This window comes from Aythya marila (genome assembly GCF_965140915.1).
Source record: "Aythya marila genome assembly, contig: HAP1_HAP1_SCAFFOLD_197, whole genome shotgun sequence".
Taxonomy (NCBI): domain Eukaryota; kingdom Metazoa; phylum Chordata; class Aves; order Anseriformes; family Anatidae; genus Aythya; species Aythya marila.
The window spans coordinates 239,078-253,099 of record NW_028137441.1 but is presented as its reverse complement, the minus strand read 5'-3'; the positions used below and the strand labels follow the sequence as shown (position 1 = coordinate 253,099).

Here is a 14,022-nt window from a genome sequence, read left to right as displayed (position 1 = left end):
CAGGGCTCCAGATAGGGAGACACAAAGGTCCTCTTAGAAACAGGAAATGTAAGGTTTTAACTGGGAATTAACTGAATTTTTCTCACAGACTTTACTCCTAACACTCCTTATTGATTGATTGATTTATTGATTTATTTATTTATTTATTTATTTATTTATTTATTTATTTATTTATTTATTTTTCTCATTTGGCAGTGTCCATGTCCAGAACCAGCAAATGCCCAACATCAGCTCTGTGAGTGAGTTCCTCCTGCTGGCATTCGCAGACATGTGGGAGCTGCAGCTCCTGCACTTCGCGCTCTCCCTGGGCATCTACCAGGCTGCCCTCCTGGGCAACGGACTCATCCTCACTGCCATAGCCTGCGACCACCGCCTGCACACCCCCATGTACTTCTTCCTCCTCAACCTCGCCCTCCTCGACCTGGGCTGCATCTCCACCACTCTGCCCAAAGCCATGGCCAATTCTCTGTGGGACACCAGGGCCATCTCCTATCAAGGGTGTGCTGCCCAGGTCTTTCTATTAGTCTTCCTGATTACAGCAGAATTTTATGTTCTCACCACCATGGCCTATGACCGCTATGTTGCCATCAGCAAGCCCCTGCACTATGGGAGCCTCTTGGGCAGCAGAGCTTGTGCCCAGATGGCAGCAGCTGCCTGTGGCAGTGGCTTTCTCCATGGTGTCCTGCACACAGCCAGTACATTTTCCCTGCCCCTTTGCCAAGGCAATGCTTTGGACCAGTTCTTCTGTGAAGTCCCCCACATCCTCAAGCTCTCCTGCTCAGATGCCTACCTCAGGGAAGTTGGGTTTATTGCATTTAGCTTTTGTTTAGGTGCTGGCTGTTTTGTTTTCATTGTGTTGTCCTATGCGCAGATCTTCAGGGCCGTGCTTAGGATCCCTGCTGAGCAGAGCCTGCACAAAGCCTTTTCCACATGCCTCCCTCACCTTGTGGTAGTCTCCCTGTTTGTCAGCATTATTGTGTTTGCCGGTGTGAAGCCCCCCGCCACCTCCTCCCTATACCTGGACTTTGTGGTGGCAGTTCTGTACTCAGTGGTACCTCCAGCAGTGAACCCCCTCATCTACAGCATGAGGAACCAGGAGCTCAAACATGCACTGAAGAAGCTGTTTCAGTTTTCTTCCAGGAGCAATTAGCTGCTGCTCTGCTGCTGCAATAGGAAAAACTCACCAAAAAAAACACGGTGGGAGACACAGCCTTTCAGTGCCATGTTCCAGGTCCACCAATGCAGCCCCCAAACTGTGAGAAACAAAGTAAAAATGTTATGTACAGAAGGAGAGCAGATGGATCTCAGGATACAGGACTGCAGGCACCTGTGGGCAGTATGGACACTGACCTGCGGTCTCAAGCCTCCCTGAGTGGCAATAGAAGAAAGAGACCAGTGCCTGTCCTGTGCCACCTCCCTGCCAGCCCTGCCCTTCCACAGGTGGAGTATTTTTCTCTTACTTGGGCACCAGCAGAGCTTTGCCTCCTTGTCCTCCACAGGGAGATGAGCCACAGGCCTGGCTGTGTGCGAGGAGGCAGCAGACCTGAGCAGAAAAAAAGACAGTTTCTTGTCACTCCAGCATCTGAAGCGTCCAGCCCCTGTGGTTGATTCTGTTCTCTGCAGCAAAGGGATGTCACCAAGCCCCAGGTCCGTGGTTGCTCCTGCAGCTCTGAGGACCTCTCCAAGGGCATCACAGTATCAACGGTCAGGACCTAGGAGGGTCAGCTCGCCCATGGATCACAGCAGTAGGTTGGTAGGATTCCATAGTACACAAGGACACAGACACCTCGTTGCTCTGTTTTCATGAATGTCTGTATTACAAATTGCTACAAACCCTTGTGGTGGTTTTACCGTGCTGGGCTGCTAAACACCACAACCGCTCTCTCACTCTCCCTCTTTAGATGAGGAGGGGGAGAAGTAAAGCAAAGAACAACTCACGGGTTGAGATAAGGATAATTTAATTAAAGGGAAATAATAATTAAAGAAGGATTATTATGAACTAAACAATTTAACTAAAGGGAAATAAAAAGGGAAAGGAAAAGGGAGGAAGACAAACAAATAAAACAGATGAAGCCTATGTGGAAGTGCAGAGGAAAGAAATTACTCTCTACTTCCCACAAATGAGTGGTGCTTGACCACGTCCTTGAAGCAGGGCCACAACGCATGTAGCCGGTGTTCAGGAGGAGGACTGACATTTTCAGAATGAGAGCCCACCCCTCCCCTCTTCTTCCTGTTTCCACCTTTTATTGCTGAGTGTGACATCACATGGTATGGAATATCCCTTTGGTTGGTTGAGGTCGGCTGCCCTAGTGATGTTTCTCTTCTCACTTTTTGCCCATCCCCTAGGAGGGTTAGAGAGAGGCCTGATGCTGTGCCAGCACTGCTCAGCAGTAGACAGAACACTGGTGTGATAACACTGCTGTTCCAGCTACAAGTGCAGAGCACAGCACTGTATGGGCTGCTGCAGGGAAAGTTAACATTCCAGCCAGACCCAGTACAACCCTTCCCTGTAAAGCAACTACATATTGCAAGAAACTACTAAGTTACCACTAGGAAAGCAAATATGGGTTTGTGATGCTTTCCCTAAATATGCACCAATAAATATTATTTGAGGTGTTACTGGTACGACGCTCATGAATCCACTTGGTGGAGGGAACAAGGCATGGCACCTTCCCCTTCTTTCTTTCGGGCTGGTCATGATAGCTCTTGAGTGATGTGAACATCATTGGGTAACCCTAATGATATGCCTCCAGACTGCGTTTCTGGCTTTTTCCAAGGGCAAACAACTAAACAAAAGAGTACCATAGTTCTGTTGGCATAACTGCCATGAATATAGAGAACATCAAATAGTTGTCTACCTTGCCTGGTCTCACACGGGACCCTCCTGTTGTGGGGTTGCTGAGAGCTGAAGAGCAGGTGCTGATGGCTGCCACAATGGTGCACCGGCAGCGATAGTGCACTGACCCCCAAGTCCTCCAAGCTCAAAAAATATGTATTCCTGTGAGCAAAATGTCAAAGAGGGCAGGAGACCTGCTTGAATGATCAAGGAGATCCTGGAGTGACTTAAATGGAAGAAGGAAGTATACATAATATGGAAAAAAGGGACAAGCCACTTGGGAAGAATATAGGGCCATTGTCTGAGAAAAGGTCTTTTTCAAATACATCAATAGCAGAAGGAAGAGGAAGGAAAATGTGGGCCAACTGCTTAATGAGGTGGGTGACCTGGTGACAAAGGATACAGAGAAGGCAGAATTACTGAATGCTTTCTTTGCTTCAGTCTTCACTGCTAAGAGCAGCCCTCCAGAATCTCTGACCTTCAGGACAAGGGAGGAAATCTGGAGAAATGAGGACTTTCCCTTGGTTGAAGAGGATCAGGTCAGAGATCTCTTAGGCAAACCTGACAGCCACAGATCCATGGACCCCGATGGGATACATCCATGAGTTCTGAGGGAGCTGGCAGATGTTACTGCTGGCCAATCATTTTTGAAAGGTCATGGAGAACAGGAGAGCTGCCTGAAGACTGGAAGAAAGCTCATGTCATACCGGTCTTCAGCAAGGGCAAGAAGGAGGACCCAGGCAACTACAGGCTGGTCAGCCTCACCTCCATCCCTGGAAAGGCAATGGAACAGCTCATCCTGGAGGTCATCTCCAGCATGTGGAAGAGAAGAAGGTGATCAGGAGTAGTCAGCATAGGTTCACCAAGGGAAACCATGCTTCACCAACTTGACAGGCTTCTATGATGGAATGACTAGCTGAGTGGGTGAGGGGAGAGCAGCAGATGTTGTCTACTTTGACTTCAGCAAGGCTTTCAGTCTCCCATAACATCCTCATAGGCTAGCTCAGGAAGTGTGAGATGGAGGAGTGGTCGGTGAGGTGGGATGTGAGCTGGCTGGATGGCAGAGTTCAGAGGGTCATGCTTAGTGGAACAGAGTCTAGTTGAAGGCCTGTAGCCAGCAGTGTCTCCCAGGGACCTACACTGAGTCCAGTCCTGTTCAAGTTATTTGTCAGTGGCCTGGATGATGGAATAGAGTGCACCCTTGTCCTGGTTTCAGTTAGGACAGAGTTCATTTTCCTCCTAGTAGGTGGAATCACAGAATCACAGAATTTCTAGGTTGGAAGAGACCTCAAGATCATCGAGTCCAACCTCTGATCTAACCCTAGCAGTTCCCACTAAACCATATCCCTAAGCTCTACATCTAAACGTCTTTTGAAGGCTTCCAGGGATGGTGACTCCACCACTTCCTTGGGCAGCCTGTTCCAATGCCTCACAACCCTTTCGGTAAAGAAGTTCTTCCTAACATCTAACCTAAAACTCCCCTGGCTCAACTTAAGCCCATTCCCCCTCGTCCTGTCACCAGGCACGTGGGAGAACAGACCAACCCCCACCTCGCTACAGCCTCCCTTGAGGTACCTATAGAGAGCGATAAGGTCGCCCCTGAGCCTCCTCTTCTCCAGGCTGAACAAGCCCAGCTCCCTCAGCCACTCCTCGTAGGACTTGTTCTCCAGGCCCCTCACCAGCTTCGTCGCCCTTCTCTGCACCCGCTCAAGCACCTCGATGTCCTTCTTGTAGCGAGGGGCCCAAAACTGAACACAGTACTCGAGGTGCGGCCTCACCAGAGCCGAGTACAGGGGGACGATCACCTCCCTAGCCCTGCTGGTCACACTGTTCCTGATACAAGCCAGGATGCCGTTGGCCTTCTTGGCCACCTGAGCACACTGCTGGCTCATATTCAGCCGACTATCCACCATCACTCCCAGGTCCTTCTCTGCCTGGCAGCTCTCCAACCATTCCTCTCCCAGCCTGTAGCTCTGCTTGGGGTTATTGCGCCCCAGGTGCAGGAAGGGTGCTATGTTTTGGATTAGGATGAGAAGAGTGCTGAGAAGAGTGCTCAGCAAGTGTAAAGATATGCTGTTTCATGTCAAAGTGCTCTGTTTTGAGTCAAAGCTCTCCTCAGGCTCTCCTCAAAGCTCAACTCAAGCCCTCCAGCTCAGATCCCTACCTCAGGGAAGTTGGGGTACTTGCGTTCAGTGTCTTTTTAGCATTTGGATGTTTTGTTTTCATTGTGCTCTGTCCTATGTGCAGGTTGTCAGGGCTGTGCTGAGGATGCCCTCTGAGCAGGGCCAGCACAAAGCCTTTTCCACATGCCTCCCTCACCTGGCCGTGGTCTCCCTGCATAGCATCACTGCCACGGTTGCCTACCTGAAGCCTCCCTCCACCACCTCCCTATCCCTGGGCCTGGCGGTTTCACTTCTATACTCGGTGTTGCCTCCAGCAGCGAAACCCTCACCTACAGCACGAGGAACAAGGAGCTAAAGGAGGCACTGAGGATGTTATTCTAATCTACAGTATTTCCCCATCAATGAGGTGCCTGCACATCTTCCTCACATAAACCTGGACAAGGCAGAAACACCTTTGTTCATGTATTTCAAAATTGCTTTTCATTCTTTGCAATACTAGTCCAATAAAAATATTTTTCTCCATCTCATTTCTTCAACCTTTTGTTGTTGTTGTCTTTCTTGTTTTTTAACCCAAAGACCTCATTTACAGGTGCTGGTAAGCTTTGTAATTAACCAAATAAAATAACCAGCAGGTAATCATTTTCTGTGAGTCTTGTTTCTCATAATTTCTCTTCAGGTACAGCAGAGGTTGTAGAATGAAGAAACCAGCTGCAATGTGGGGGAAAAGCAGAGATGTGGCTGAGGGACTCGATGTTTTTTTCTGTAGTACTCTGTACCAAAAAGTTCTCCTAGGCCTCTTTATTCAGTAAAAGAGATAAAGGATGAGAAGAGCATGTACCAAAAGGAACACCATGAAAAGTCATGAAGACAAGGGCCATTTTCTGCCCCTGCAGGGGACTAATGCTGGGCAAGGCCCAGCTTGGGAAGCAGCACTGTCAGACGTTCTTGGAGGGCAGTGAGCTGGGCAGGAGGCAGCCATGTGCCCTGGGAGCACAGGAAGGAAGGCTGAGGGGCACCTCACTGCAGCCTGTCAGGAGCTGCAAGGCGCTCATAGAGCGTCCAGGGCCAGGATCTGCCCCATGGCCATGAGCCCTGCCTGCCCTCCTCCTGCCATACTTCGTGCGGTGGCTGCAGCAGAGGGGACCCCCAGCCAGCCCCTGCATGGGGCTCTGCCACCCACCTCGCCCCGGCCCTCTCCAGCGCCCTCCTTGCTGCTCTCTGATGCACGCCAGCACCTCCCCGTGTGTGCCAGCCAGCACATCTGCTGAGGGCCAGTGCGGCTGCTGCTGGGGCAGGGAGCTCAGCATGGCCCTTGAAGCCCCCTGCCCTGGACCTGCCTCTCCCCTTGGCTTCGGCCCGGCCTTGTCTCTGCTGGCAGGAGCGCTCTTGGCATGCACTTCCTGGCCTCCCCTCGCCTGCGCACAGCTGCTGCCCACTCATGCTGCTGGCACAAACGTGTCCTCACCAGCAGCACCACCCCTTGGGATGCTTCTCCTGGTGTTTTTCTGGCACATCACACCCACAAATGTCTCAGGCTCTACACAGTGTACCCTAATGCCATCAAGACTTAAAGAGGTAGAACCCACCTATATTTCTGGAGTGACAAGGGGATCCCAGCAGTTAACTGTCTGGAGGCTGAAGGGAGTCTAACTGGGAAGGAATGGCAAAAACACCCCATTGGGACTGGCCTGTGCATTCTCAGCATAGACTGTTTCAGGAGAGGGAACTTCAAAGTTCCAAGAGGGCACTACCGCTGGGGCTTTGGCATACCTGCCTTTAAGATGGAGGATCTTAAACAGTTGTCTACCTTGCTTGGCCTTCCACAGAATCCTTCTGTTGTGGGTTTGCTGAGGGTTGAAGAACAGCAGGTGCCAATGGCTACCATGGTGGCGCACCTGAGGTAGCACCATGCTAACCGGGACTCCCTGATTGCCATCCATGAGCTGGTTCATTGACTGGAGAGCCAAGGTGTAGTTGTAGAACTTGGTAGTGTGGTTTAGTGATGGACTTGTCAGTATTAAGGTAAAGATGCATGACCTGGTTTACACATCCTTGAGCAGTATAAGGCAAAATGCAATTCTTTTTGCCTTCTGCATCTATAGCACAGGAAGCATGACTTTGCCCTACTCTATTGACTGGGCAGGTCTTTTCACATTACTCAGTTTATGTTTCTGTGACTGGAAGGGGACAATTTCCCAAAAGAGGCCTAGCTTGTGGGTACAACTACAGCCACTTGAAGAAATATTTTCTTTACTTTTCTTCCAGAGTTTTCCACAGAAGACCCATGAGAGACCATGGATGTCCAGGTGTTTACTAATATTCAAGCAGAATTTCTCAGATTCCAATGGTTATTTCAATTTTCTTTTATTTTATTTTATTTTATTTTATTTTATTTTATTTTATTTTATTTTATTTTATTTTATTTTATTTTATTATTTATTTTGTTCCCAAAGTACAACTGACTTGTCTTAGAAAGGGTTTCACGTGCTGGGCTGAGCTGCAGTTACAGGGACAAAGACCACTGCTGGCAGTGGAGGTGTAAGACCTCCAGACTCTGCTTTTTCTCCTGATAGAGGTCTCCAAAGAAGTCACCCTGGATGAACAGCAATAGGAGAACAATGCTCAAAACTGAAATGCAGCAAAATTCAGACTTTGAAACAAGAAGTTTTTATTAGGTGCTTTTTGAAATCTTCTTCTTTAACTACATCATGCAAGCTCTGCAATTAGCTGAACAAATCCTGAAGTCTTTAAGAAAATTGTGGTAGAGATGTTAGGAGTTTCTCCATTTTAATGAGGTCCATGGTGTATTTTGGTGCTCAGTCTATGAAGCTCAGGTACTGAGTGGAGAGTGATGTAACCGCTTGAGCATGTCAAGTCAGGAGGCACAAAAGTTGAAGTGACTTGGAGTATTAATGGGCCCCACTGAGGGCTGTTACTAACGAAGCCTCCCCAGGGCCTTGCTAGGACAGATAATTGGAGACCATGATTACAGACAGACAAAGCGCTATGCTGAGAAATGTCTTGGCTTCTTTTAGTGAAGCAGAAGATTCAAGGCCTGCCACCAGCTGCTGGAGGGGAGATCTTGTACCCCGTGTCTGGCTCAGGGCTCTTCCTGGCGATCTGTGGGATGTTCTGGGCAGTGTGATGCCATGAGAAGAACACTGGAATGACACCTTCCAGCCTCTGCAAGGATTGCAAGGAAGAAAGGAGGCCCCACTGTAATGACTACATCTCATCACCTCATAAGCTCTAGACAAGGGGAAAAAAAATTCAGGGCTGTTGGGGCTTTCCATTCTTGCCAGCACCCTCTGCCTTCTCCTCTGCAAGCTTTCCAATGCTGTCCCACACTTTGCCCTATTTTCTTGAAGTCTGCAGAAACCCATCTCTGTTTACCACCTTGCTCTCATCCCAGCATTTCTTCCTCATCGAGGCCAGTGCCAACCTTCCATATTGCATTCTGTGGCAGCTTATTCTCTCCTCTTCTTTGCTAATATCAAAGGAAGCTCCATCAGGGTGGAAACCACTCCTGAAGAGGCATCCCAACCCATCAGGCTCCTTGCGGCCTGGCAGCCAACCAGACACAAGTCACCTCAGCAGCCTCTTCCATGCCATGGGCCTACTGCTGGCCTTGCAGCTTCGTGGCTACACACAGCCAAGCCTTGTGCCTCCTGCTGTGCAGTCATGGACTCAAGCAGAAGGGACAGGACAACCCATCTTGGGGCCTTCTTTCTGTCTGGATCCTCCTGGGTCTGGAGGCAGAGGGGATCCCCCAGTCAGCATGCCAACCAGGTGCCTTCTGCTGGCCTAGCAGGGCCACTGGCACATGTCCGCACAAAAGTACAGATCCCAGGGAGAAGGTAAGGGTGACCTGTCAGCTTCAGACAGAAGTGACCTCACAGTCCCTTTCCGTGACACGTTCCTGCTGCTGCCCTATCAAGTGCAGAGGCAGAAGTGACCTCACAGTCCCTGCCACAGTCACATTCCTCCTGCTGGGGCAGGAGATCCTGAGGTAGAGCTGACCTCTCTCTAGTCTCCTAGGGACTAGATTTGACCTTTCTGGGTTAGAGATTAAGCAAAATTTTAGATGGAGCGTTTGGCGTTCTGCTTGTGGTGTCAGGTCTCTGGTTAGGGTATGGGCACACATTATGCTTAAGGGTTTTGTTTACATCTGTCAAGAAGTCTAGGATGAAATAGAGCAATTTAATGTTAGTGTTAGGGGCAGTGATTCAGGTGAGCAAGAGAGTAAATGTAAGGGAAAGGGGCTATGGGCTGAGTTTTTCTTCAGGTGATACTTTGATTTCTGCATTACAATAGTGGAGTCCTGTCAGGGTGTTTGTGTAATGTTTAGGTTTAGGGATTATTGTTACTGTTGAAAATAGTTTATAGGCCCTACAAGACTGTTTGAAGTCAGTGTTACAGCAGCCTCAACATGACATGAACCCTCTTACCTCTGCAAAGGTAAGCTTCTGAGCTCCTCCTCTTTTCTCTTCCCTCCCCCAAATCTCACATATGTCCTGGCCAGGTTACTCCTGACCTCCCCATATCAGTCATCTAACTGGGATCAGCTTTCTGGTGGCTTTCATTATATCAAAGTACCTGTCTCACCTCTGCTGGCTACTCTATTCCGTAGTATTAGACTGCTCTATTCTCTACACTCTGTTGGCCATTCTAGTCTGTTACTATGAAAGCCTCGCATGGGAACTGTTACAGCAGATAACTAGAGGCCCTGATTACAGACAGTCAAAGACACTGTGCTGAGAAAAGTCTCGGTTTGTTTTGCCGAAGCAGAAGGCCAAGGCCTGACCCCAGCCACTGGGAGGGGAGATCCTGCACCCCCAGCACCTCCATGTCTCACTCAGGGCTCTTCCTGGAGTCTGTGGGGTAGGGGACAATGCCGATAATATCATGTGAAGGACAGTATTATGACACCATCCAGCGTTTTCACATGGTTGAAAGGAGAATACATTGTCCGAATGCCATGAGTATGTGAAATATGTTCATCTGACTCGTGTCAATATGGAACAATGCTAGGGCTGCATGGTATGATGAATGTGACTTTCTGTCTTACATACCCTTGGATAACCACATGTCTAAGTGAAACAGAGTCTAGAAGTTTGTGTCAATAGAGGGTTTGAAGGGTAAATCGTGAGACTCGGGTCTAGGGGATAAGAGAACAAAGGAGTTTCCAAAAACTGCTGACTTTTCCATGGGACAAGTCTCTGATATCTGGGATAAGAGAACAAAGGGGTTTCAAAATAACTGCTAACTATTGCATGTGGCGCTGCACGGGTCTCTGATATCCAGCTAAGATATGACCAAATAAGAAGAAGGGGGGAAGATGAAGAACAATCGAAGGACAAAGCCTGGAAGGAAGACTATGAGCCTTCAGTACGAGCGACCCCTCAGAGGAACCACTGGAGACCGATAAGCATGCGCACATGGGGTGGTTTGGATCCTGGGAAACTAATTATAATAACCCTGCCTTTTCCAAAAAGTGGTGTAGAATATGTATTAGCCTAGGAGCATAAAAACCAGCCACCTGATGTAATAGGTGTGTGTCTTGGTGGATCAGAGACTCCCGGCACACCCAGTGCTGTTTCCTTGCCTCTATTCCTTTAATAAATTGTAAACTTTAATTGCAATCCTATTTGGGACTCAGTCATTTATTGCAAGTATAACATGTCTCCTCATAAGCCATGGCCAAGGGGACAAAGGTGTCAGTGCTGCTACAGCCTTCCATTCTTGTCAAAGCCCTCTGCCTTCTCCTCTGCAGACTTTCCTATGCCGTCCCACACCTCTCTGAAGGCTGCAGACAGGCACTTCTCTTCCCCACCTTGCTCTCACTCCTGTATTGCCATGATTTCTGTGACGCCTCTCCACTCCTGCCAGCTGTTCCTTCAAACACAAGGGTGTGGGCTGATCCAAACTCCCTCTGGGTGACCTCTGGACCCACAGCACCAGTTCCAGTGCCTCACCTCCAAATCAAGAATTTCATCTGACTACCCACTCTAAATCTACCCTCTTTAAGTTTAAAGCCATTCCCCTTGTCCTATCAGTGCACACCCTGAGTAAAAGTCTCTCCCCAGCTTTTCTGTTGGCCCACTTTAAGTACTGGATGGATGCTATAAGGTCTCCTCAGAGCCTTCTCCAGGCTGAACAACCCCAACTCCCTCAGCCTGTTTTAATAGGAGAGGTGCTCCAGCCCCTTGATCATCCTTGTAGTCCTTGTCTGGACTGACTCTAATAGCTTCAAGTCATTCTTGTACTGGGAGCCCCAGAGCTGAACGCAGTACTCCAGGTGGTGTCTCATGAGAGCAGGTGGGAGTCTCATGAGATTCCCGCAAGCAACCTCTCAAGCCTGTCCAGTTCCTTACCACCAAGAAGGAACATGACGATCTATAGCCAGGTCTTCTTCCTGTAAGGGTCCTACTGGGTATGTAGGCAGAGGGGATCTCACAGTCGGCATGGCAATCGAGTGTCTGCTTGTACTGGGTCTGACAGGGATGGAGTTAACTTGCCCTGCAGCAGCCCACATAGTATTGTGCTCTGTGCAAGGTGAAGTTGCTCAAGGAGTCCTCCTAGCTTGGCATTAGCCACAATTGAGCTGAAAATGTACTCCGTGTCATCATAAAGGGAGATAAAAAAGAGGGTCAATGTTGTTGATCCAAGTGCCCATCACTGAGGGGTGCTGCTGGTATCTGGGTGGCAGGAGGACTTTGTACCACTAGTGTCCAGCCACCCTCCCCCTCACATCATCATCCCTTTCTTCAGTCCAAATATCACCAGTCTGGCTAAAGGGAGACTCCAGAAGACCATGGCAAAGGCCTTGATAAAGTCCAGGTTCACCACATTGCCTTCTTTCCCCTTCCCTACTGCTTCAGCAATTTCTTTATTTTTTATGCCACATACCTGAAGATGGCTGTGGCAGGACTTTCCCCATCATGTCAGCAGGAGCAGAGGTGACAGTTGCAATTCTCCTCGCCCTTTTATTTAATTATTTATTTACTGTCATTCCATAAGATGCTTTTGATGCCTGCCTTTTCCAAGTCCCCAGAAATCTCTGAGCCAAACCTCTGACAGAAAGCCCAGTCCAGAAAGTCATGGTAGTGTGACATGGAGGAGAGGAGCATGTGCATTGAATCTGTGCAAGAGGCATGACAGAAATGTCACAGGGACAACAGGGGTTGTTTCTGGAGTCACACAGGGCAGCGTCAGGGCTCTGTGAGGTGCCTATGTCTGAGCTGGCCTCCCATGCTCCTCATACACATGGGGCTGTTGGGAGACACAGGTCCCTGCCTTGCACATCCACATGCAGTGCACTGCAGTGCCTGCAGTGTCCCTTTGGCTCCTGCAGCCACTGCCAGAGGCTGGGAGGCACCTCAGCCCTGCGGTGCCTCACCCTGCTCTGCCCTCCTCCGAGATACCCCAAGGCATGAGGAATGGGCACAGAGACGTTCAAGGAAGCACATCCCAGAGCTGCCTTCAGGTGGCTTCCCAGGGGACGTTACTTGGTTTTGTGACACTATCTGTCCAGCTGGCCTTCATGAGACTTCTAGGAATAGCTGATGGCCTTTGTGCTCCTTCGTGTTCATCTCTCCACACACATATGATGTGCCTGCTGGAACCAGCATTGGGTTTCTCTTTCCATGTCTTCCATGCACATACATCAGGCCCTGCTCTTCTGGGAAATCCTATCCCCCGAAGAGCAAGTGAACAATGAGCAATGGCCTACTCAGTCATTGCTGAACCCCCTGCCCGTACACACCACAGCTCTGAGCTTGTGATGGCACTCTCCAGAGTATGAAAAATGACCAAAAGATAACCTTGTTCCTGCAATGCTTTATGAGTCATATGCAGAAGACAATGGGCTTCTTTTTTTTTTTTTTTTTTAAAAAGATTATCAGGTCTTATCAGGTCATCAGTTTCCTCAAGGCATCCTTGAGTTCCTGGTTCCTCATGCTGTAGATGATGAGGTTCACTGCTGGAGACACCACTGAGTACAGAACTGTCACCACAAGGTCAAGGGATGGGAAAGAGATGGAGGGGGACTTCAGGTGGGCAAACAGGACAGTGCTGACAAAGAGGGAGACCACGGCCAGGTGAGGGAGGCATGTGGAAAAGGCTTTGTGCCTGCCCTGCTCAGAGGGCATCTTCAGCACTGCCCTGCAAATCTGCACATAGGATAACACAATGAAAACAAAAGAACTGAAGAGTAAAGAAAAACTGAAAACAAGTAGCTCAAATTCTCTTATGTAGGCATTTGAGCAGGAAAGCTTGAGGATCTGGGGGATTTCACAGAAGAACTGGTCCACAGCATTGCCGTGGCAGAGGGGCAGGGAAAATGTACTGGCTGTGTGCAGGTCACCATGGAGAAAGCCACTGCCACAGGCAGCTGCTACCATGGTGGCACAAGCTCTGCTCCCCAGGAGGCTCCCGTAATGCAGGGGCTTGCAGATGGCAACGTAGCGGTCGTAGGCCATGATGGTGAGAATATAAAACTCTGCTGTAATCAAGATGACAAATATAAAGACCTGTGCAGCACAGCCTTGATAGGAGATGGTCCTGGTGTCTCAGAGAGAATTGGCCATGGCTTTGGGCAGAGTGGTGGAGATGCAGCCCAGGTCAAGGAGGGCGAGGTTGAGGAGGAAGAAGTACATGGGGGTGTGCAGGCGGTGGTCGCAGGCTACGGCAGTGAGGATGAGTCCGTTGCCCAGGAGGGCAGCCTGGTAGATGCCCAGGAAGAGCGCAAAGTGCAGGAGCTGCAGCTCCCACATGTCTGCAAATGCCAGCAGAAGGAACTCACTCACAGAGCTGATGTTGGGCATTGTCTGACATTGAACACAGTTTTCTGTTAAGGAGGAGTATGTAGAGCAAAATCAGAAAACCTCTCTGAGGAAAACCTATTTCAAGTCTAAAAGCACCCTCCAGCTTGAGCCTCTCTCTCTGCAGGAAAACCTTTCTGCAGCTCTCTTGCTTGAGCTGTGGCTGGGGCTGACTGAGAGTGGCACTGGGAGCAGGGGCTGGTTTGGGCTGCAGAGGAGTCCTTCCTGCTGTGCAGCAAAG

The 14,022-nt window shown here is 49.4% G+C and overlaps 1 protein-coding gene across 1 annotated transcript in view; it reads right to left on the bottom strand.

Moving 5' to 3' along the window:
* The window catches only part of LOC309890810 (ATPase family AAA domain-containing protein 2-like), a gene marked incomplete at both ends in the record, with an annotated part of 91,813 nt that extends 84,969 nt beyond the window's left edge, over positions 1–6,844 (bottom strand). Inside the window, 2 exons of the mRNA XM_082785213.1 lie at positions 5,201–5,288; positions 6,730–6,844. Coding sequence (XP_082641339.1) covers positions 5,201–5,288; positions 6,730–6,844 — 203 coding nt within the window. The remainder of the gene's footprint in view (positions 1–5,200; positions 5,289–6,729) is intronic.
* Positions 6,845–14,022: the final 7,178 nt, after the last annotated feature.